General features: G+C 40.0%; 1 protein-coding gene across 3 annotated transcripts in view; it reads right to left on the bottom strand.

Moving 5' to 3' along the window:
- Positions 1–25,587, bottom strand: part of NPAS3 (neuronal PAS domain protein 3) — an 865,587-nt gene that overhangs the window by 59,889 nt on the left and 780,111 nt on the right. For all 3 annotated transcript variants that reach the window (XM_057544365.1, XM_057544366.1, XM_057544367.1), the window contains one exon: positions 11,432–11,550. In XM_057544365.1, coding sequence (XP_057400348.1) covers positions 11,432–11,550 — 119 coding nt within the window. The remainder of the gene's footprint in view (positions 1–11,431; positions 11,551–25,587) is intronic.

Genomic DNA, 25,587 nt, shown 5'->3' with positions numbered 1-25,587 from the left:
CAGGGCTGAGGGCTTGAGAACAGGGAAGTATTAGGCACCACCACTTTTGTGTCCTAGAGGTAAAGTCCACATAACTTAAGGTTCCTCCACTGTGCCGAGATGCTTGGGATCTGGGTCCTTAGGCAAACTGTATCACTCTCCTGAGCCTTCCAGTGGACAGAGAGAAAAGATGCATTTCAGAGAGAAGATAGTAGTTTATTACAAAATAACAATTTAAGAATAAGAATATTTTACATTTCTATGCTACCTTTCTTTGAGGGGTTTGACACATGATATCGTTAACTCCACTTATCGTTAAAGAACTCAAGGACTTAACTGCCTCTAGGGCTATTCCAGTCAGGTTAAAAGATGCGTTTCCCTTCAACTGGAAACATAACTATTTCAGACAACAATAAGCCAACTGCAAAAGAATTAAAGGGGAAAAGAGAGAAATTTAATAAGAACATGATATTGTCTGTTATTTGGCATTAAAAGAGTACATATTACGTTAAAGCAAGTAAGGAAAAGAAATTTGTCACTGCTCATGGAATAAGGCAAGAGAGTATTACTATCAAATCATCATCTTATTTTTGCCCTCAATTTAGGATCTAGATTGATTCCTCAGGGTCTAGTCTATCCATAGGACAAGGTACAAAGTTGATTGAGCTCTCCCTAAGGATTACAAAATCCTCCCCAGACCTCGTCTCCCTTGCTGCAGTGATTTGGTTAAATGTTTGCTGGAATATTTCTCAAACCAGCACTGCCCACGAGGCAATATGGCAGCTCTTGGTAACTGTGTGGCCTTTGTTAGAACTTCCTGGCAGGCCTTAAGCTCTCTCTTCCCAGGAGTCAGGGGCTGCTCCTATTAGGCAGATCCTCTATTTCCATTCCCCCCTGAGTATCCCAGAGGGGCTTTCACCCTAATGTAGAGAGCATACTCTAGGGAGGAAGTAATTTCAACCATCAAATGACTGAAGAACACTGAAGGCAAGTCATATCGTTGTTTCATTTCTAGCAAGGAAACAGAAGCCCGGAATAACCAGGCTGCTTGTCCAATGTTGCATAGCAAGTAAGCAGCAATGTGCTGGTAATGGGATGAAATTTTCTGAATCCCCTCACCAGGTGTGCCCCTATTAAGCCACTCTGTTTTCATGACTTCTACAAGGAGTCATGAGTTTGAAGGACATTTAACAAGGAGCTGTTGAGAACTGTTAAATATATTCAGAACTACCAAGTAATAATCAAGTGACTCTTGATTGTACTTCCAGAGTTCTAGACACTAGAATTGGGTATAAGTGGGGTACAAGTTAAATACATGTTGATTTTCAAAAAACTGAATATGGTAGCATGAAAAATATGTCATAGAATATGTCAACCATTAGTGAAGGTTTTTTAAAAGGAAATTGAAGAAAACTTCAATTTATCTTACTTAGCAATAGGGCCTGGAAACTAAAAAATTGTATAATTCTATTGGATGAATATTCTCATCTCTATATCCCCCTTAAAGGACAGGAATATTGACCCAAGAAAGGAATATATTCTGGCCTTAGTTAGTACAGATGATGTCCAGTATTTATAAATTCCTTCTTTTTAAAAAAAAAATGTTTATTGAATTTCTACTATGTGACTGAAACTATTCTAGGAGCTTCAGCTTACACTGTCATGGGGGAGAAAAATTATATACAGACAAATTTAAGATATTATGTTAGATTGTAAGTGCTATGAAGAACAGTAAGGCAGCAGGATAAAGCAGATGATGGGGGACAGAGGGTGTCTTGAGCTATTTTATAGGAGGTAGTGAGGGAAGTGACATCTGAGCAGAAAGCTGCAAGAAATTCATTTGTGACCCATGGGTATATCTGAGGGCAATATATACTCCAGGGAGAATAAAAAGCAGGTCCAAAAGCCCTGGTGAAAAGGAGGTGTAAATACTGCTACCAGTCAAACAATAACTTATATGGTTTGCTTCCGTAGACCATTGCCAGAAATAAGCTGAAAGCAGTGTTTCCAACATGGCAACTTAGAAATATCCACTGCCCACTGATACTTCAGATTAAATACACACACACACACACAGGCACGCAGTTAAGGCGGCAGGCCAAAGTCTCTCTCTTGAATATTACTACAGAGGGTTGAGAACTGATTACAGAGATGACTCTTATTTAAATCAGAGTCTTGTAACTCAAAGCACTTTGCAATGAAGCCATTCTTTTAGTCTGATAGTGGAGGGCATTCATAGAGAGATGGAAAAATGAGGTTAGTCCCTCGTCCCCTAGGAAGTCACTACATGAGAAGATAGGAACTCCAGGATCCTGGCTCTTTTTCTGTACTTGGAATGAGTCAACTGAATCTTCTCTGGAATGTCGTGTATGGTACTCCTGAGATAAAGCTGGGCTCAAGCCACAGTGGTGGTCTGCCTTCCTCAGGGGGTTCAGTTTATGTGTATGTAGATGCTTTAAGCAAACTGTGGAGACTGTGGGCTTATAGGAACCTAGAAGCTCCATTTATTCCAGAAATCAACAACAACAAATTAGCCCTGCCCCTACTTCATTTCTTACATTAAAGGGCTATATTAGTCTTGCCATGATGCTAAATCAATTCCAAAGAAAACCATTTGGTCTGTGTTTCTTTTGTTAAAGGGGCAGATGACGTATTTCAGTTATATTTTGTATCTTCTAATCAAATCCATATTCAGCACACTTGAGCAGGGAGAAATTTCCCAGAAATAAATGCATTTTCTATATTCAGAAGAAATCATTTATTATTCTAGAGCACACGTAACTTCCAGGAGACAATCAGAAATATTATTGATGAATTACTACTTTTCCATAGTTATAGGTGCATATGCAGAGGTGTGGAAGTTAAGGTTTTGGACCGTCTAGATCAACCTTTATCAAACTCATAATACGAGTTCCATAAACATGAAACTTCACATATGAACATGTATTGTGTGCTCACCATGGGCCAGGCATTGTGGTAGAACTGACTGTATCTGCACTACCCACTTTATTTCACAATAGTCTTATGAAGGAGGTTCCATTTGTACTCTCACTTTACAGGAGAGGAAATAGATGCTTAAAGAGGTTAAACAATATACTTAAAATCATTGAGTCAGGAAAGGCAGGACCAAGTCCAAATTTTGGGCTGTTTGATGTCACAGCCTATGCGGTTAATCACTCTTCAGTGAGAGAGTTTTGAGGTAATGAGGGTCAGACAAGGTAACATATCTGGAAGCCCTTGAACTCTGTAAAGAGTTAGGTAACTGCTACTTTGGACCACTGGATCAAGAGATTACTTTAGGGAAACGGAAATTGTGGACCTTTGTAGCTATTGTTGGGGCATCTCAGCACATCCAAGAGTGCTGAGCTTGAAAAAGCGAGGGACTGTGCTTATGTTGACTTTTTGTTCTTAAGTCTGTTTTTTCTTTCTTTTAAAAATCTTTTTAATTGGCCAAAGTCTCATAATAGATGATATTTTAAAATCTGTTAGATTGAGAAGATACTTACAAAGACATTATGATAATTTTGGAAGGGTATTCGTTAGTTAAATGACTTTATATACAGAAAGGTTTGTTAATTTTTGCATCATTGATGTCATTTTCAAAGTGATCGTCATTTTCATTATTCTTAGCAAGCAAAGACTCAGAAAGCCAAACTGAAAAGATCTAGAATTAGTCAAAGATGGGATGATCTTGCTTGTCTACCTGCTTTCTAAAATCTGTACAATGGAAAATGAAGTACCTGTAAGTTAGCAACATACTTGGGTGGCAGTTACTGACATAGAGTTTACAGACACTTCACAGAATGGCTCGCGATTATGCCTCTAGTTGGTAAAACAGCTAGCTGATTAGTCCGGGTATAAATGGCATATCCCAAGCTAGAACTACTATCATGTCTTGGTAATGGGAAATGAATTCTTTAAGATCAGAAACAATGTCAGTTATATTTAAAATGACACTGGAAACCACGTTGTAATGGACAATTGTGCAGAGGTGAGCAGGGACTAAAAGGAGATAATAGGATTTTAAAAACTTGATTTTATTGGTTCTCTCCTCTATTTGCATTTTTCATCAGGATAACCTCTGCCTGTAAGTTCTACCCTGGAAGTTTTTTTCTCCTTCAATCTATTCTGGGTGTCTGGGTTGAGGATTGAAAGGCAATATATACGTAGTCTTAGAAAGCCTGAATGGGTTGACAGAATTTTTGGTCTTCTCTGAAAATTCATCTATAGATTTGACAAGGCAGTTACATTTTGTGAAGCTTGGAATACCATAGTCGTCATTTCAAGACAACACAAAGCTGAAGCAAAGGCTTCAGGAGAAGCATTGATATGTCTGGACACCTGGAACATTTCTCAATCTCAGACTGGAGAAACATCCAGATGGCATCTAATCTGTCCACACTTGTCTATGAGAAGAGACTCCTAAGTGATGAGTTTCGTGTATGCTCTTAGAAATCTCCAGAGAAGGACCACCTCCCCATTGTCCCCTACATTAGTGCTGGTCATAGCTCCAAGCTAAACTTCTCCTGGTACAATTAAAACTCACTGCATACAGTTACCCTCTTGGGCAAAGAAAGAACCAGCCTTCCCATAACAACACTTCACATATTTTTAGCAGTCTTTAACAAATCATGGAGTTGTGCCAGAATGCAGGATAATATTGCTCTAGTTTTCAGAGATATAGAGCCTCAAAATGTTAATATCCAGAAAAAAAGTCTTGAGAGATGATTTAATAGAAATAAAGTGGTGATCACCAGATGCCAATATGAAATCCTGATGAATAAGTGATGCTAAGATGACTCTATTTTTTGTTTTCTGAAAGGAATTCTCAACTGATGGCTCAAGGGAATGCTGTAGGTGTGATATATTCTGATTTTCATAAGGTGCACTGGTACAGAGTAACGATATTGTAGCAGGCAAGATGGAGGAATGGGAGCCAGATCATGGTAGAGTCATCTGGGTGCATAGCTGCTCCAGTGGTCACATCTAAAAGACACTGATGTCAGTTAGCAGGTTCTGTAGTGGTATGTTATAGGGCTCAGTACTGTCAACATTTTCACTGTTATCTCAGAAAAAGAGAGAGCATGAAATTCAATTCAATTAACATTTACTGAATGGCAACTACATGCAGCATACTATGCTAGGTGCTGAGGGAAGAAAGCAGAATAAGAAAGCACCCAGTATCCAATGTAGTTTATGGGAAAGAAGAAGGAATTTGAAATTGGAGGATCTGGATATTTCTCTCAGTTTTGCCGTTTACCATTTATGTGACTTTAGACAAGTCAATTCATACTTCTGTGGCTCAGTTTAACCCATCTCCAAGACTGGAAACAGAGACAATTACCTAAAAGAATTATTGGGAGGTTCATATGAGGTTATATAAAAGTGCTTCATAAAATGGAGAGAAAACAGCTAGACTGTGTTATCTCATTTGATCTGTAGAAAGATTCTTTGGGTTACACACTAATAATAGTTTTATCTTACAGGTGAGAAAACCAAGGCACAGAGAGCTTAAGTAAAAACTAAAAATGCTATTTTAGCACAGAGAAGGGACAGGTGCATTGGGGGAGATGCAAAAGGAAGTGATATTTGAGTGCTGCCATACTGGTTGAGTAAGAATTTTCCAGGTGAAAGTGTGGCAGAAAGGCATTTTAGGAAAAAAAAAAAATCATGGCCAAAAGCACAGCAGTGTGAGTATGCAGATGTATTTCAGGAAAGATGATTGGACTGATTTTATTAGAGCATCAGTATTAAGAGTTCCAAAAAAGAATGATGGAGATGGTGGTAGCCAAGGACTAAATTCTTGAATATGTTGGCACTGTGAACCATTGAAGACTCAGGAGCAGAGAAATAAATGATCACTGAGACTTTGGGAAGCTGTTCCATGGAGCAGAATTCACGGTAGAATGGAGAAGTAAATCTGCTGGGAGGTAATTTGGGAATTTCTCACAACAGATCCAGAAAAAGGCATTAAGCTGGAAGAATGGCAATAGAAGCAGGTGGATTCAACCAACTCTGGCAGCACAGTAAAGTGGCAGGTGATCAAGAGGGAGGGGTTGATATCTTAGTTTTATAGACTTGGTTTAATAAGAATTAAACCAAGAACTAAAATCCCAGATGGTTGAAACAGTAGTAATTCCCTTCTAGTCTGCTATCATCTTTTGAGTCTTGTCAGTATACACATTCAATCAGGAACACGTTTGCATATGAAAAGCCTTCAACTCTAAAATTGACTTAGCTGTGATTTTGACATTGGAAATCCTAGTGACACGACCAGGAAACAAAGGAGGACCATGTGCCACAGAAAATAATTCTCAACCACAGATAAAATCTTTTAATAGTCGGTATTATTTTTATAAAAAATATTTTCTGAGAAATACTTTTTCAGAAGATTATGTGCACGTGGGGATCAAAACGTAAATCTTCACTTTGTCCTTTGGTAATCTAGGAGTTGATGTCTTTTGTCACAGGACTTCAATATGTATTATTAACACTCAATGGGCAAAAGGGAGGGAGAAATGTGGAGGAAGGAAAGGACTACTGTGGTATTGGTGAAATAAATTCTGGAAGATGCACTAACTTGATTTCTTACTAAGTACCAAAGATATTAAATAGGGTTTTGTAACCTGAAATCACTGGATACACTTCAGGGATTCAAGAACTTCCTGATGGAAAATGCATTTACCTTGGGAGAGGTGCTACAGATTTCATCAAATCCTTGAAGGCATCTATGACACCCCAAAGAAAACAAATCGCTGTTAAAATTATGGAAGTGCCTTACTCTACAGAATGGATACAACCATGAATTTAAAAAAATGAACAAGAGAAGATTTAAAAGATGTTCACGTTTGTGGGCTTAGAAAAGACAAAAGAATTGCCTTTAGCTAATTAGCACCCTCTAATTTTTTGCTTTTGTTACCTCATGTTTAGATATCGACAGAGATTCTTAAAGCTGAATTATATCAGCAGCCTGAATAAACTAGCGGACTTACACAGTATTTTCTCTATTATTATTTATACTCTGACTCTTTATACCATAAGGAGGTTGGATAGATTTCAGAAATCGTTTAGCTCAACACGTAGCTACAGGCAAATCCATAGCCAAATCATCCCAGATGGGGGACTGTTTATTTTTAAGTATCTGGAGCTCCCCCATCCTCCCTTAGTAATCTGTTTGTATGTGTCAGAGCAGGAACTCCCGGAACTTGAGGATTTTCAAGGAGTCATTCTCAGCACTGTATAAACATAACAGAGATTCTCTCTCTGTCTGTGTTCCTCAGTCGAGGATGTTCTACCATACCTTGAGAGGTAGGACATCACCATGTGTGTGGATAAATACTCTAGAAATCACAGTGGTGCCGGTGGGCATTTAAGAATAGGTTATACAATGGACAGTACCACCCCAAAGGAAACTATCCTCCAAAGACAAGAGGTAAGGAGGTGACCCTGTAAGTCTTTCCTTCTCTAATTTCCCTGATTACATTATCTCCTTTTGTCCCCTGTGCTATACCCAAGAAGTTACCCCCAGACCTAGACCTAATCAAGAAGGCAGAATATTGATATGGTGCAACTGAAAGGAAGAGCCCTGTTATGTTAAGATATGTGGCCAGCAATGAGACCTAAACAGCAAGGAAGCCCCGGAGGCTTAAAAAGTGGCTGGTCCAGCTAATGCACTACTGTGGATTTCAAAGCAAATGGGGACAGAGACAAGGCATGTCAGCTCACAGCTGGGAAACTTCATCGGAGGAGAGAGGGTGACTTTCCTGAGGCCTGGGGTGTGGAAGCAACGCCAATTTATATCCCACTCTCTACCTGAATTAGCAGATCCAGACTGGCACTCCTTTGGCTAGAATTCTTGGTCCTGGGTATCTGAGTGGGTATCATATACCCTAGAAAGGAAGGTAAATCTCTGTACACTAGTGCTGTGGAATATGTTGAGCCACCAAGGGAAGGTCTTAATCAGGCAAGAGGATTTTCTTTTAAAAACTTAGATTAATTTTTCCTTTGCTGAGGTCCAGTTTGTGCTGAGTGCTTCTTTGGACTTAATCCATTATGCATTGAAGCAGAGGAGTGAACAGGGCAGACTCTGGAACTTAAATGCCTGGATCAATCCTGGCTCCTCAGTAGCTACTTAAGAGCTGTAAGAATGAATATAGGCAAAGTATTGAAACTTTGAAAGCCTCAGTTTCACCACCTGCAAAATGGGCATAATAATAGAACATAAAGCTTGAACAATGCCCGGCACAGAGGAAGTTTTTATATAAAGTTGTGGGGATTAGACAAAATAAGTATAAAGCGGTACGGTGCCTGCCAATATTCAATAAGTGGTACTTCTGCTACTATTATTACTGTCAGTGACAACAATGATAACACTAAAAAGTGATGGAGAAAGTGAGAACAGCCCATGTGCCAAGGACACAGAAAAAATGGAGAGAAATATAGTGACGTGCACTGAGCAAGGCTTAACATCTTGAATCTTTAACTAAGGGAAAAAGAAAGAAGCAAACAATGGTAATAAATTAGGGAGAATACTGGGAGTATGGAGAAATTATCATCTCTGTTTCTTTTTATTTGTGTTTATTGTGTGGTGGTGGGGTGATTACCAGTTTTATTTGAATGTTTTATAAGCTGTTAGATTTATTTACTGAGAATGAACAGATAAATAGGGATGTTATTCAGCTGTGTCATGTCACGGCTTCTCATCAGCTCTTCCACTAACTTCCAGACAAGGTTAATTAATGAGGGAAGTTCACTGTGGAGGAGGAGGGGAGAGCTGGGTCTGTTGAATGATTCATCTCATTGGGGGAACAGTGGATGAATCAACTCTCATGTTAGCAGTTCTAGGGAGGAAAGTAAGCATTGGATGGAGACTTTCAGGATATCTTGAAAAAGAGGTACTGTCAGAGGAGTATGATCACTTTAACATTATATAATTTGATGGAAACTGGAACAGCTTCTAAATCTCTTCTAATCCTGGACGTTCAAGGTTATGCTTTTTAATATTTTGTTTCCCTTCTTAGAGCAAAGTGTCTTAATCCTAAACCAGAGGAGCTCCAGAAACACTCTTCTTCCATTTATGTTTTCATGGAGGTCCCTTTTCATTCACCTCTCATAGGTGACATGTCACCTCCTCAGGGAGACCTTCTGTGACCCTGTCTAAAGTGGTCCCCACCAGCCACTCCCTCACATTACCTTGCTTCACTCTCTGCCTAATAGTGTGGCCTAGTGGTTAAGTGCAGGGGACATGGAACCAGACTCCCCGAGCTCAAACCCCAGCTCTGTCCTTTCAGTGTGTGAACCTGGGTGTGTAATTAACCTCTCCAGCCTTAGTTTTTTCATCTGCAAAATGGAAACAATGAAAACGCTCTCCTCCTGGATTGTCATGAGGACTAATACACATAAGCTGTCCCATGCTCAGCATATTGTAGTGCGCACAAATGTTAGCTACTGTTGTTTTAGCCTTCATCGCCCTCTGAAATCACCTTCTTTATTTATTTACTTATTATGGTCTCTTTCCCCCCTGTTCGTTAGCAGTTGGCAGGGACTTTTTGTTGTTCAAAGCTGAGTTTAGAATCTTGAACAAGCTCCATATTAGGAGCTCAGTAAACATTTGTCAAAATAGTGAATGAATGTTCTGTCAATATTTAAGAAATTAGCTTCTCCAATTTCAGATCATGTAGCCAAACAGCTTGACTGAGCTGCCCGAATGACAGAACCAACAGAACCCAAGCCACTTAGTCTCTTGCCTAGACTGAAACTCAAACTATTTCTCTATATTGTTGTTATTATTATTATTTTTTACCATACCTCCCACTTTTGGGCAAATAAAATGTTGCAGAGCTTTACAATCTCTAGTTTGTTGTATGAAAGTAATAAAAATTTTTTGTTGGTTTTCAAAAAATTAAGTTATCTAATGATATTGAATTACACTAGATATTGCTTTTTCAAAATATACCTCACCTCTTCCACCCTTCTTCCCTTCTGGGATATGCCTGCTACCAACCAGGAAAAACCAGGAAAGGTGAAGAACAAATGCTGACAGAAAAGTTGGAATGCCAAGAATGCATCTTTCTAGCATTAAAATGACAATAATCACTACACCTATAGTTTGCTTATAGAATTCCAAACTGGCTGAGGCTACACAGTTAGCAACTAATAAATGTACAGTGTTTCTGTGAGGCAGGAAAATACATGATGGTCCTAAAGGTAGTCTGTTTTTTGTCCTCCAACATATCCCTTTGTAACAGGTCAACAAATCCCTCTGTAGGGGGAGCTACTGCACAGGGCGCTGCCCGGGGGGCCTCTCCCTTGCTTTGAACCCTGGTAAAGGTTAAGGGTGTTCCACACGTGCCCTTTGGGCTGTAGGACAGCTCAGCTAAAGGTCATCCTTAGAAGGACCTGCTTTACCACAGCCTTCCTTTTTACAGAAGAATTAATGTCAAAGAAAATGCCTGATTCTGACTTTTCTGCAGCTGCTAGCCTCCTGATGACTTATGCAAGGTTTTTAAAGCCTGATGAAAATGACTGTTGCCATCCCTGACAATGACTGTTGCCATCCCAGACACAATTATGGCATTGTCCCACAAGAACTGGGCTACTGGAAGCTCTAGACTCTCCAGTGGGGAAAGGTCATGCCGGCCACAGCGACAGTGCATTCCATCTGTTTGCCCTCCTCATATAATAAATATTGTTTGAAAGATTGGTTAGTGTGTTGTAAAACTGATAAGATTCGGGTTGCCAAAGGCATTTCATGAATTTCATAGGTCTTAATTTATGTTGCTATAGTAACTGAAACGTTGGAATTTCCCAAGATTAGAAAGCTTTTATATCCTTAACCTTAGAATGGTAATAATGTAGATTATGACTCTGGACTTGGTCTTTGCTGTTGTGCGGAACATATTTTCTGTATGTGGAGTGTTCTATCTATGCTAAGGTGTGACTGAATGTTCAGTCACTGTGATTTCAAAATTAGGATTTCTGACATTCAACCTGATTTTCTTATCTACATATATGAATCTTGGTGGCCAAGCAGTTATTAAAATGGACAGTCTTTCTCTAAAGAGAAAGGGGGGGATTGGAAGGGGGAGTTGGGAGAAGTAGAATTCTTATAGTAGTAGTTCTAGAATGGTCATCTTAAGGACGGATGTGAATTTGGCTCACCTTCTCCGTCAAAGTGAATTTCTAGCATGTGCTGAAGCACTTGATGCATTATTAACATGTGTTTTAAGGAAAGACACTCGCTGAGGCATTTAGTGCACCAGCACTGTCTGAAGTGAGAATGAGGGGTGTAATGAATCCCCTGCCTTGAGACAGGAAGATAACTAAGAACCCTGTGGGCTGCTCAAGATCACACGTATTGATTATATGGACCCAAAGCAGCTGGGAAACTCAATGCAAGTGACCTAGGATTGACCCGAGACAGAAGTCTTTCCCCTGCTGGAGCCCAGCTTACCTTATATCCTGATGATTTGATGTGTACGCCACGTTTGGTCAGAGTAGATTTCATTCGGATGAAAAACGAACGCTCAAGGGTGTTGTCAGTGGTTAGCAGACTGGGGCTGGTTGATTCCACTGAAGAATACAAAAATACATACACATGATTTAGATCTCTACACAGCCCCTCTCAGCTACCGCTCAGGTACGATCCTTGAGCTCACTAAAAATAAATGACTGATGGGTGCTAAGAGTGTAGTAATCAATTTACCTCATTTAGAAAATGTTTACTTTGCAGAAAAGAAAAAAGAAAAATTAATGTGTCTGAAGAAACTCCTTTCCAGTTTCTAGCAAGGGCTTTTCAGGCCTTTTAAGTTCTAGCAGCTCCCCAAGTGGGGTCTGATAGTAAGTAACTGTAGCACATCCTGAGGCTTGGCTGGTGCACATGGAGAGAACAGTCACAAAAAACAAGGACCCCAGAGATTTATGGGATCAACCAAGACTCGGGCAGAGATGCTTCAGATGAGAGTAAGGATGACTTGCTTTTTGTTCTCCCTGCAAATACCTTCTTGGATCAGCTGCCTACCGAGGAGTTCTAAGAACCATAGCACCATCAAGATTGGACAGCCATACCCTGGCCCGTGTCCTTTCCCTTCTGAGTCAGTTTCCTTCACTATGGTGAATAAGAGGCATGAAGTCTTCTCAATTGACTCGAGGTAGAGGGCTGAGAATGGGATATACAGACAGAAACAAAAACTACTCCCGGTGTCAACCTTCTCTTCCTGTCACTAGTGGCAGCTTGTCCCCTGCCCTCATCAGAATAAAAAACAGCCTCTACGTTTTTACTTCTTTGCTTCCGATATGAGAAAATCATAGTTCCTTCCCTTAAGCAAGATAGTTACTCTTTCCCTTTAAATGTTATTTAGACTAAGCAGAATATGTTTTGACTTAAAATGGTAGTTTGCAGCCTTGCTGATCTAAAACCACCTTTATGCAAACGGGCCAGAAGGCAACGTGAATCTATTTCCTTTAAAAATAAACTTCCAAGGTGTTTTATAAATTTACGTATTTTCCTGAAAAGAAATTAATTTGGGGGTTTTAAAGCCTAATAACATTCTAATTTTACTCTTCTAAAATAGTAGTTTAAAGTTTCTCTTATTCTAAAGTAAAAAAAAAATACATGTCCAACAACAAAATTGAATTTCTTTTGAGCAGCCCTACAAGAGCACTAATTTTCCCTAGGACGAAGGTCAAGAAATACGTGTAAAGAGATTTAAGAATTAAGTAGGTGTGAAAATAGCTATTAAAACACAAAGAAAAATAGGCAAAACAAGCTTTTCAGTTTTAAATTATGAAACATATCCCATACATTTTTAAGGGAAAGAAACGTCTATTTTTTATATTAGACTCGATGCTCAGATGAAAGAAAAATACGAGCTACTATAGTAACAGAAGCCTTGCTATTTGTGGTCTAGGGCTTTTCTTGTATCATTCTTGTCTTAATATGACTATATTTTCCTACATTTACAGCATTTCTCTTCTGGGGTGATAGAACCACTGACAAGTGTCCCTTCTTATGTGTCTCTCTTAAGATTTTCTTCTTTTTTTTGTCTTAGAGAGCACGGATCTGATGTCATTTTCAATGTACAGCTTTTTATCACTCGAGGGAAAAGCAGAGCCATGTTATATTTAGTACTTTCATTTCTTCTGATTAAATATGAATTACTATGAAATTTTTCTCATCATCTAACACGCTATAATACGCCAACAGCTTTTTAATACACTATATAAGCACAAACTTCTGCTCTAAGAGTTTAATTTGCCCCTCTAATCCAATCACATCAACCTTATTTCTCTTATCAGAGATTCCCATTTTGAATTAAATGAGCTCATTAGTTTTAATCAAAAGCAGAGAGATCAAAACTTAAACGTAAATGCTTTAGATCCGAACTGTCAGTCAGCCGTGCAGTTCTATTTTACTAAAACACAAGATCAGAGACCCTTAGAACCAATTTTTTCTCGTAAGGGATGCCGAGAGCTTGAAGATGCTATATCTCTTTTTTTTTTTCCTTCCTCCCAAGGACAGATTATACATTTAAGGTTAGACTTAATTTATAGCACTTTTTCATCCTGGTGGAAGTGGAAAAGTATGCCAATCTACTAGTGTCCTTTTCACATTTATTGGCCCTGGTCCTCAGAGACTTGAACTAATGTGAAGCCATCAGAATCCACACCACAAACTTAGCCTCAACAGTTCAGCTCTGTTCAGCGAGATTGTGTTTGCAACAGCTGAGGAAAAATGCAACTTCCCAGAAAAGCGAACTATGTTTTAGGGCTGGGGTCCAGGATACCCTGACCCAGGAAGGAAGGAACCACGTAACTGTGAATAATTCAGGCATCGTTAGAAATTGTTATCGTTTGTAGTACGTGGAACTGCACAGGTTAGAGACCCCAGCGAAGGTGCTTCCCGCTGGGTGACACAATGGGAGACACGAGCTTCCCATGAGCTGTGGAGCCGAATGCTGCGTCCTGCTCTGGCTGGGCAGTGAATGTAACGCCCCCATCCCCCCGGCCCATGTGTTAAATCTCCAACATATACAGGAGCAGCGTTCATTAAACCCAGGACAACTGGTGTGAGAGGAATGCTGAGGTCAGATTTTGCCCCAGTGGAGCTGAGATTGAAAATCTAAACTGGTCCTCAAGCTGTCTTTCAAGAGCATAGGGATTTGGGGGGTGGTCAGGGAGAAGAGAGGGGGCAACTTCGAAAAGAGTTTGATTTCTGATAAAGATTTCTGCTTTAATTCCACACGGCCTTCTAATTCCGAGGACAGGGACAGAAGTAACCTGCCACCCTGGCCCTTTCAAAGGATACGTGACAAACTCATTGCCAGCACACACGTACACAGCCATGTTTGCTCAAGGGCTGGCAAATATGCTCTGGTTATCCCAGCTGTGACCGTGGTGTCTCTCATGCAAAGAGACATATTATCTGCATGTGACAGGAGCAGCCACTTTAGAACAGAAGCTTTCTAAGTGTCTCAGGTGAGAAGCATGGATTGTGATGAAGGTTCTATTGGGAGACAGCCAAGGGAGCATGGCCTTGGTGTTGTGTGACATGACTGTAGCACTGAATAGACAAAGGATGTGTGTGTGTGTTGGGCGGATATGAAGAGAGGACAAAATAGTGAGAAAAGTATCCTTAGGACTGCTGCTCTATAAAGACCGTGGAACCAATCTATGTCAAAAAAGCATATTGGAGTGCTTTCTAGATATCCCACGCTTTTCTGTCAGCTTTTTGAGACAGGCCATGATTGCTGCATGATCTGATAAGAAATTTGGGATTCAGAGAAGTTATATCTGCTGCCGGAGACAAAGGAGAAATTGATGGGTAAAGCTGGATTAAGTGGTCAAAGCCCAGATATGGCCAGTTTTGACCTATGAATTATAAACAAGGAGCTGAAAAAGAAAACAAAAACAAGACCTACACAACTGAAAGCTAGATAAAGAAATAGATTCTCTTTTGGTGAATCTCAAGGGCCTCAACTTTTAAGTAAATCTAAATGATCTCAGCTCTTGAAATGTCAGTTTTTGCATATTTTGTGAGATTTACAGAACAATTTATAGCAAAAGTTGTAATAATTTTTATGTTGGCAAATTCCACCATAATGTGAAAGCATATCTGCGTTATTCCACCTCTGTTTATGATTCCCTAACTGGTACTGTAGTTGCTGCTTCCTTATTATTATGAAGGGGCAGGAGGTGGTGATGAAGGTAGGGAAGCGGAGGTGGCTGAGAACCATCTAGTTCTCACTGGCCAAGCCAAGGGCCAGGTGTATGCTGAGCGCTTCTGGGATTCTCTCCAGGGTCCCTGCAAGTGGATGAGGCCAAAGCATAAAGAGGGCCTTTCTTTTTAGCACACTCCAAATGTCTGTGGTGCAACCCTAGTGTCAGAGCCTCCAACTGCCATCAAATCCTGATGGGGTTGGGAGAGAAAAGAGAAGTTAAGTTCTGAGAAAAGTCAAAACTCCTCAAGTGTGAACATAGTATTTTTCCTTTTAAAGGAGAAGTGGCATTGGGCTAAGTTATTAAGATATGAAGTTAAATGTACTCTTCCACCACTTCATTGCCTAAATGAGTCTTTCCTTTTTCAGAAATTCTGTGCAAAGTGCGAACGACCAAAATGACTTTCACAAGACAAGGGAAGAGATGTTGGTTCATTCTGCAATTATCTTGATAAAGCCAAACTGTTTCACTAGCATATACTGTTAGCTTTGTTAGATACTGATGTACTTTAGAACTTTAGAATGAGTATATGTCAAGTATGTAACAAGTTATTTCTTTTCTTACAAAAGTTTTCCTGCACTTCCTCAGCCACTTGGAAGTTAGGTTTGATCATGTGGCTTTCTGTGGCCAGTGGAATGTGAGCAAAAGTCGTATCACTTTCAGGTGGAATTTTCGAGAAGGGCAGGTCGCGAGGTGCTACTTTCTCTTTCTCTCTGCTCTGGTGATTTCCAACATTTCAGATGGTAGCTGCTCCATCAGCCCAGGTCTTGGAATGAGGAAAATGTGGGCCAGACTCTTTAGCCCACCCTCACCGAAATAATCTTTGTTGTAATTTGGGGATTGTTTTATTTACTGCAACATAACTTAGCCCAAACTGACAGATGAAAATACCAAATCTTTATTATTATATAAAAATATATGTTGTCCAAGTCTCCCAGATAGTCAGTGGCAGAGCACACAGTCATGATCTGTTTGACTCCAAAGTTCATGATATGTCCAGTATTCCAGTTCTTACATTTATTTATATTCTCATTTTATCTCTTATGCTAGGGCAGCAGGGTGGAGACAGGTCTAACTTTGATTCCCTATAGCACATAGCATGGTTCCTTAAACCCACAGCAAAGATTTATATGTATATACATGTGTGTGTGTATATATATGTATATACATAAATAAATATATATAAAATATATGTGTATATATACACACATGTGTATACATACATATATACACACATGTATTATTTACATATATTTAATATATTCAATAACTAATATTCATTAAACATTGACATTAATGTAATAAGATCTCCCCAACTTAGTTTCCCAATAGTAGGCCAATGGTAAAAATAAATCTTTTCTCACGGAAATTGTCCCAGTGGATTTTATGTTTATCCAGGATGACAACTGTGGTAATCTAAAAATGCCACAAATTCTTCAATACTCCTCCTTCCAAAAGGTGTAGCCTACTTCCTTTCCCCTTGAGTGTGGGCTAGACTTGGTGACTTACTTCTAATAAATAGCATGTGGCAGAGTTGGCGGTGTATGACTTGGTCATAACAGGCAGCGTGACTTCCTTGTTGCTGTCTCCTGGGTCATTCACTCTGATGGAAACCAGCTGCCATGTTGTAAGGACACTTGAGCAGCCCTATGGGGAGGCTAATGTAGTCAGGCACTGAGGCTTCCTACTCACAGTCACATGAGTGAGCTTAGATGTGGACCCTCCTGCCCCAATCAAGCGTTCAGATGACTATGCTCTGACTGACATCTCCATGGCAACCTCACGAGCGATCCCAAGCTACAGCTAATTCTGACAAGCTGCTACTGGATTCCTGACCTATAGAATGAGATATCTTTGCTTTTTAAAAATCTATCAGTATTGAGGGTAATTTGTTATGCAAAGACAGATAATATAACACCCACGTGGAACCTCTTTTTGGACAAATCATAACCTTGTTTTGATATGTGACAACCATGTACGTGGGTAAGACTCATGTGATTTTGAGAGGGAATGCCTTGCCCAGAGTGTCAGTACCTGGTGAATTCACATATGTAAGGAAAACTACCTGCAGTGCTGATTTTTTAAAGTGGGGTCTGTGTTTTCAAAGCTAAATGCTCAACTGATTTTTTAAAATGTGCAGTTTGCAGAAGGTGCTGTCAACAGCGTCATCTGCAAGACTGTGATATCTTGAAAGGCAGGCTTGACGTCTTGCTTATCTTTTGTTGTATCTATTCCCACTCTTCTCCAGCCCCCAACTCATGCCCCCCAAGTGCCTAGGATTATGTTTTACATAAGTAGGCACTCAGTTTGCATGTTGAATACAGTAATATTCGGATGCATTCTTTTAAGAAGAATTATTCATTTTACCCCTGCCCATTCTCTCACACCAAACGTCTTGTCCCAAGAAGTCTTTTCTTCTTTTTTGGAGGAGAGGGAATCATTACGTCCTCTTCTTGTATTCATTTCTAAGGAAGCATTTTTTGCTAAGTGTTGTTTTGAGAGTCATGGATTAGTGGCTGTGGTCTTAAGAAAAGAGGATTGGCCTGCTTTTGCCCAGAATTAGAGAATACTTTGCTCTCTGTCTTTTGGGAGTTGGTTTCCGTCCCACTGGGCTGTCCTCTACCATCCTCTACCATGTGCCAGGGTGACTTTGAAGGGGGTGATGGACCTTAGTAGAGATCCTCGGCCACTGGCAGGGAGGCAGTGCCCACCATTTTCCGTGGACCCAAGTTGTACCACCTTTTGGATGTCAGGCAAATGCAGTTGCAGCCACTACCCTCTGGCTCAGCAATCAGCCTCTCTCAGCTTCAGTGCTTGCTCTGGAGTATGACGGAAAAGCCAAATTTATTGAAGTCTCATTAGGGCTGATTCCTGCTCCCACTCAGTTGTGAGTCCTCAGCTTTGTTTAGAAACTTGTGAATCATTAACTGAAACTCTAGAGCATAGCTGTGAAAATAATTGTGGTTCAATAATGATGTAATAAACTTCTTTCAGTATAACATTAAAAATAATCCGCCAAAAAAAGAGGAAAAAATAATAATCTGCCAACCCATGCCACCTGTCAGCACAAGCTCCCCGGCAATATCTGCCTGCCTCGGATGGGATGAGAATTGTGATGCGTAAGGTTGGCGGTCAGGCTTCCTGCGCCTGGCAGGGGTTGCTACTTGGGGGGCTGTCCCCTGAGGGAAAGGAGAGCATTCAGCTGCCACCTGCTGCTCCACAGTTGGTGTTTGGATGATACCACTCTGGGGGTGTCAGAGTCAAGCTGCTACCAGTGGGTGTTTCTATACACAACTCCTAAGCTTCAGGAAAGTTCAAGGGGAAAAACTGGGTACTGTAAAGATAGACTTTGAGAGTGTATGATATCCCACATGACCCGTTCTGCAGCAGGCTGTGTACTCCAGAGAACATGCCATCTGAATACTGCGACGGTTTTAAATCTTACTGGAGACTCCCTATAAATGTTGCCACTTGAGGGATCTATTCTGGGAGAAAAATATAGCATGTCCTCCCGGGATGCCATTTGGATTCCATTACCAATATTGCTTATGGGATCGAGTGTGGCAGTGCTTTTATCATGACTATAAAGTGGTTACGAGCCAATTCCTCATATAAAACATACTCAATAACATTGAGGCTTTTTTTCCTTTTCTGTTTCCTTCTTTTATTTCCTTCCTTCCTTTCCTTTCTTTCTCTCTTTTTTTAACGACAAACACGATGTCAGACAAAGGGCATCAGGACTTAGTCTTTGTAGTACAAAACAAAATAACAATACATAAACACCTTTGTGAAGGCAGCTTGAAACCCCATGTTTTCTATTAAAAAGTCATGTTCAATCTTCACTGTTGATAGAACCGAATAGCTAACACAGAGAACATTGTATATCAGAAAGGTCAATAGTTATTATGAGCTACAAATATATTTTTTTCCATCCTTCAGGCTGTTTAGTGCATATCACAGCATGAGCAGCTGTCTTCTTTAATGCTTTTAAAATTAGAATCCCAAAGAGGAAGAAAAAATTATGGTTGCAATGATTGCTCTTTGCTTTTGTAAGTTTACTTTAATATACTATTTTATATACATGAATCTTCGGTGCAGCCTATCCACGGGGCAGTAACTGGTTGCCAGTATTGAGTTGAACTGCCATGTTTATTTTCTTAGCATTCTGGCCAAATCTCCATCTCAGGCGCAGATGTTGTCGACATACCATATTTTCAAAAGGAGTCATATAGAGGAGTCTGGTTACAGAGGCACTTGCAAACACACACATATGCATTCTGCCTTTTCATTGCTTTAAAGCTCTGTGACTAACTACAACAATGCCATGTGATGAGAAACAGTTATGCAGCACTGGGTGAAAAATCAGGCAGTGATTCAAACCATTGATACACAAAGTATCACTCTCCACGTGTAAAGTGCAGATGTGTGGCCTGAGAGGGCACCTTTTAGGTTGTTAAAGGTTGACCTTCTGCCTGTGCCTGGAACTCCCGGTCCTCACTCGGCACATAGCCCTAAAGACAAGGAGTATTTTACATAGCACATGTAAGCATATACTGGACGTTATAGCTGGCTCAGTCTTTGTTCAGTTATTTACATTAAATATGTAACGAGTATCTATAATGAGCTGGGACTGTTTATAACAGTGCTTACATTTGGGAGGAGGGGAAAATATATAACAGTTTCTGGAAGTGCTTAATGCGCTAAAGAAGAGCGATGCAGGGTAAGGGGCTAGCGAGTGATGAGGGCCACGTTTTGGTTGTGTGGTCACAGAAGACTAAGTCATGTGGATATCGGGGTGAAGATGCCACAGCTCCGGGCTCATGATTCGAGTTGCAGCTTCATCACTCTGCACTGGTAAATAGCTTTACGGAAAACTATTATTTGGATAGATATGCGCCAGTGACGATGAAATTCTAGAACTGTTACCCTTTGGACTTTTGTCCAAAATTAAAATAAGTGATATACTAAAGACGAATAATTTAACATGTAGGAAACTAAGGGAGGGGTCACTAAGAATTGTCCAGAGTGTCCTGTGCCTCCCAGATGAACCTATTGGCATTGTCATTTATTTGAGGATCTCCAGAGAGAGCAGCTTCAGTAGAAAAGTGGGATAAAGATTGAGTAAAAATAAGTGATTACTTCTCTTTGGTGAATTTGGTGATGAAAATAAAGAGAGCTGAGTATGTTTATTGATTGAGAGGACTGAGTTTAAAGTTGTCTGTATTAGAAATGCTAATTGAAGAATTTAAATCCTAAGGGATATTTCATTAGTAACACAGAAAAAGAGGTGAGCCTCTGAAATGGGGGGAAGAAAAAAAAGGATGTGAGCAAAAAAAGGGAGAGGGGGAGGGAGAGAAAGGGGAGGGTGATGGGAACCGCGCTGAACAACTTAATCTCAATAGAGTAAAGGTCATTTGCTGAGATAAAGGAAGTGGGAGAAGGAGGGGATTTTGAGAGTAAAGAAAAAAAGCTATGGAGCAGCTCATGTGGGCAAAGCAAGTAGGATCAATAGAAAATAAGCAATAAGATTACACAGTGGTTAGAAGCTGCATGACTTAACTGTAAGTGCACTGATTTTCTAGGGTACCCTAATAATAATGGCTTTGTGGTTTATCAAGGCATTGCTCAGGATAGTGGGCTTTTCCCAGGGATGGGAGCCGGCTCAATGGGAATGAAAGAAAGACAATAGAGTGAGGGACTCCAAAGGGTTAAGAGACAAGCAAGTGAGGATGGATAGAGTGATGAGCTGGGGAACAGGAAAGGATGACGGGGGTAGGGGTGGGGTGGAGGTGGTGACGTGGGTGAGACAGCCAGTAAGGGGGGGGCTTTCTTCCCAGAATGATTTGTGAGAATGCTATTTGTTGCTTTTAAACAAGTTTATCTTTTTTTTTTTTTTTTTATTTTTTTTATTTTTATTTATGGCTGTGTTGGGTCTTCATTTCTGTGCGAGGGCTTTCTCCAGTTGCGGCAAGTGGGGGCCACTCTTCATCGCGGTGCGCGGGCCTCTCACTATCGCGGCCCCTCCCATTGCAGAGCACAGGCTCCACACGCGCAGGCTCAGCAATTGTGGCTCACGGGCTTAGTCGCTCCGCGGCATGTGGGATCTTCCCAGACCAGGGCTCGAACCCGTGTCCCCTGCATTGGCACGCAGATTCTCAACCACTGCGCCACCAGGGAAGCCCCCTATCTTTTTTTTTTTTACAAATGGAACTTGTACCTGACTTTTTTTTTTTAATAAATTTATTTATTTATTTATTTATTTTTGGCTGTGTTGGGTCTTCGTTTCTGTGCGAGGGCTTTCTCTAGTTGCGACAAGCGGGGGTCACTCTTCATCGCGGTGCGCGGGCCTCTCAGTATCGCGGCCTCTCTTGTTGTGGAGCACAGGCTCCAGACGCGCAGGCTCAGTAGTTGTGGCTCACGGGCCCAGTTGCTCCGCGGCATGTGGGATCCTCTCAGACCAGGGCTCGAACCCGTGTCCCTTGCATTGGCAGGCAGATTCTCAACTACTGCGCCACCAGGGAAGCCCCCAAGTTTATCTTTTTAATCTGTATTTTTTTCCTACGTTCATAGAAAAATTGGAAGATGCGCAAAAGTATAAATAAGGGGAAAAAAACCAACAACCCAGTAACCTTATCCTCAGCTACCATTAACACTAATGTTTTGTTGCTGCCTTATTTACTACTTATTTATATATTTATTTCAAAAGTGGGATCACACCCATAGCTCCTACATTTTTTAATGTTAAAAAAAGCCACAGCTCACTAGGGGATAATAGCTGGGCTTTTATTAGACACTGTTTGGGGAATAAAAGGACATTGGGGCTCTAGCGGCCTTGGTTGCAAGGCGCCTTTAAAATTAAGAAATGATAGTATCTGCATGTGCCTACATCAGTTCATCACTTTCAAATACACTATTTTTCCTGGCTGTGTAATGTATTTTTCCTGGCTGTGTAATGTTCCATTACATGGTGATGAATTTCTTTGAAATTAATCTTCCTTCAACTTTCTTATCACGTCTTTGGGTGGATTTCTAGAAAGAGTATTACTGGGTCAAAGAGGATAAGCTTTTTTTTTTTAAGCTAGTATGTACAATTTGTTTTCCAGAAAAGTTGTGCTGTGTTATCAGTTTATATGTTTATCAGCAATGTTTGATGTTCATATTAATTGCCATCTTAATATATGTGTTCTTATTTGCTAAAAATATTAAATTAGTAGAAGATGCAGAGAAGATACCTTGAAAAGCAATATGTAAAAACATCTCACGTGCTTAATTTGCATTTTTATTTCTAATGACGTTGAATAATGTTTTAATACATACTTACTGGCTATTTGAATTTTTTTCAGTGACTCATTTATGTCCTCTATTTTCCAATTGAGTTTTACTCTTTTTTCTTATCAATCTGAATGAGATACTTAGATATATGTATTAAGGATATTATCTTTGCCACATTTCTTGCAAACATTTCCCCACTTTTTTGCCTTTTACTTCTGTTTAGGATGTTCATTGATAAACATATGTTTGTAAATTTTATATAGAGAAATCTATACATTTTTCCCTTTGTAACTTTTTTTTGTTGCTCTCATACCTTAGAAAGGTTTTCTCTATTTTTTCTAACAGGTACTTGGCATTTTAAAAATGAAGCATGGTTAAAGGTCAAGGAATGGCTGTGCCAATGGGTGACTAAAGGTAAGTCAAGAAATGAGTTTGTTGAGCTTTGGCAGTCGAGGAAATCTGTGTGGAATCAGGACCCATCCTGGAAACTCTGACGCTGGCATCTGCTGCCGTCCGGTGGAGACGGCTGCGCAGACCTTAGCACCAGCCTTCGCCATTGAGGAAAGTCCACGAAAGGTGTGGGTGTTGACAGTCAGCGGCATTGAGAACAGGTAAACAATGCTGTTTTGTTTTTTTTAAGAGGAAGTTTTTATATGCTGAGGTTGGAGGAAATGTTGCGGAAGCGGCAGTGGTAGCGCCGGGTGATAACCACTGCTCTTTCGCGCTGGGAGAGTCAGAAGCGTAGGAACGAATCATGGCCTCTGTTGAGAGCAGGTTTCTAGAGTAGTGGGCTCTAAGGGAAAAGGGCTTCAATCAGGGTGAAGACGCAGAGGTGGGGCTTGTGGAAAAGATGGTGGCAGTAGCAGAGCTTACTCCTAATGACGGTTCCCAGATGAAAACACAGGACACCTTGTTAAATTTGAATTTCAGATAAACGATGACTGCTTTTTTTAGTATGACCCAAATATTGCATGTACGTTTCAAATTTAACTGGGAAGCCTGTAGTTTTACCTGTTAACTCTGGAACCCCTGCTCATGGAAGAATGAGGACTCTATGTGACACCGAGGAAGGGTTTCGTGTGAGAGAGTCACGTTGTTAGCAAGAATGAAGAATGGAGGGGTTTAGGAGACTGGCCTGGGATACATCTGTTTGACACAGTAAAGGTTCTGAATGGCTGGAACTTTCTCACTGGAGAGTGTTAGAGAGCCAGGCAATAATTGAAAATTCAAGTAAACGTTGGTGTGATGAAGTGGCTTTTTCAAATTTGCCTTCTTGGATATGGGGTCCAGCACAGCGGCCCAGTTTTTATTTTCCTGTGTGAACGTGTGTGTTCTGGGTGTAGAGGAGAGCCTGGGTTGGCAGGTCTCCACAAATGTCTCCTGAGTCAGTATCTTCTGCTAATTTATTATTTTTTATCATACAGGAGGAATTTGACTAGGCAGCTAAAATTTGTTGGTTTTATTATGGCTCTATTCCAGCACATCTTGAAGTGGTTATTTTTCAAAGTGTTTTCAGTTCGAAGTACTATATTAAATCCATCATCAATAGAGAACTGAGGTTTATTTATTGGAGAATATTCTTAGTAACATTATTTATACTTTGCAATAATTTAGAGGAGCCAGAAATGGGAGATAACCCGATAATTATCTATATCTGTTATTTTGCTAATGAATATCTATTTTCGACATCTTTAATTAAGCAAATTTTCCTTTATCTTATGATCCCAGTAAGTTTCAATGACCACTGCCCCATCTCAGCACCTAAACAAAGTCTTCTTATCCCCTGGCAGAAGTAGCCCTGCTTTGCTGCGAAGAAGACAGGACTCCATCCTTAGGATCTTGGTCAGCTGATAGATGTGTAGGCATCACAATACGTGTGTAGGATCATTTCTGTATCTGAACTTGACGTTAGGTCATTTGTGTATTGTCTTCAAGGCTATGCATAGTCTTCCCAAGTGGGGGGGGGGGATAAAAAAGCAGTCATTTTTTTAATGATTCTATTTATATTGTTCGCAATTAGCTTTGCTGTACCCTTTTTCCTTCAATTTAAAAACATAAAGGCTATTTATTGCTAACGGTGATGGTGAAAATGGGGTCGAAGCAGCCTTTTCTCAAACTGGGTGCAAAGCAAGTGTGTTGATACTATTACAATTACTGCCCCCTTTCCTGCTTCGCATATAATGCTCTAATGATGTACTTGATATTTTTAACATCAACACTTTAGCATTATATCAGGATGGCATCTGGGACTAAACTGTATATTCCGTAATGCCAAATGATTATTTTAAAGACTGGCACCGCATATTTCCTGTTGCCTGGTAGCTGAATGCTCCCACCACATTCGTCATAATTGTTTTGTGGTTAATCCTCTCCACAGCAGGGACACCAGGTATTTATGGTCGCCCTTGCTCTAGGTCTTCAATTATTTGACCTTACGTGAGAATGAATCCATCTATAACAGTAGGCTGTTGTTTGCCCACTTCTCCATTTTATTATTGCATTTATTTCTAACAAACTCCATTTGCATGTCATTAGTAAAGTTCTCAGTATTTTTTAATAGCTTGAGAAGCCGCATTTTAGAAATGACATAGAGGTTCAGATCATATACCTGGAGAAAATGCCCCTCTCGTGATGCTTAGCCTCATGTTTGACTCAGAGGTATGACCTGTGTCTTTAGTTTCCTCCTGAATCACTTCAGTTACAAGCCAAACCAAATACATCCAAATAAGTTTCCCTGAAATAGCAAATGATTTATATGTAAAACACTTGCGGTCGAGCACTCTTTTATTCTGTAGAGAGGCTTTAGAATATTTTCCACTCATTGCACAAATAATGCACAGGTATTGTAATGATTTCTGGTATTAATTATTTACATGGGAGATAATATTGCCTTTACTTTCTTCTGGTAAGTGTCATATATTATTCTTTTGGTGCTAAAATCATGTTATATTCTTTAAATTATTAACATCTAATATATTAGACAAACTAGCTTATATCTAAAATGGAAGTTAAAATATGTAAAGCCAACCTAGAAAGGTCTTTATTCTGAAAGTTATGTCTTGCCCTTCAAAATTTTTTTGTTGACACTAATAATCAACATCTACAATCCTTCCTCGAAAA

Source organism: Balaenoptera acutorostrata, chromosome 3 (genome assembly GCF_949987535.1).
Source record: "Balaenoptera acutorostrata chromosome 3, mBalAcu1.1, whole genome shotgun sequence".
Classification (NCBI taxonomy): Eukaryota; Metazoa; Chordata; class Mammalia; order Artiodactyla; family Balaenopteridae; genus Balaenoptera; species Balaenoptera acutorostrata.
Note: the sequence above shows the minus strand (reverse complement) of the source record. Positions and strands in the feature narration are given on the sequence as shown.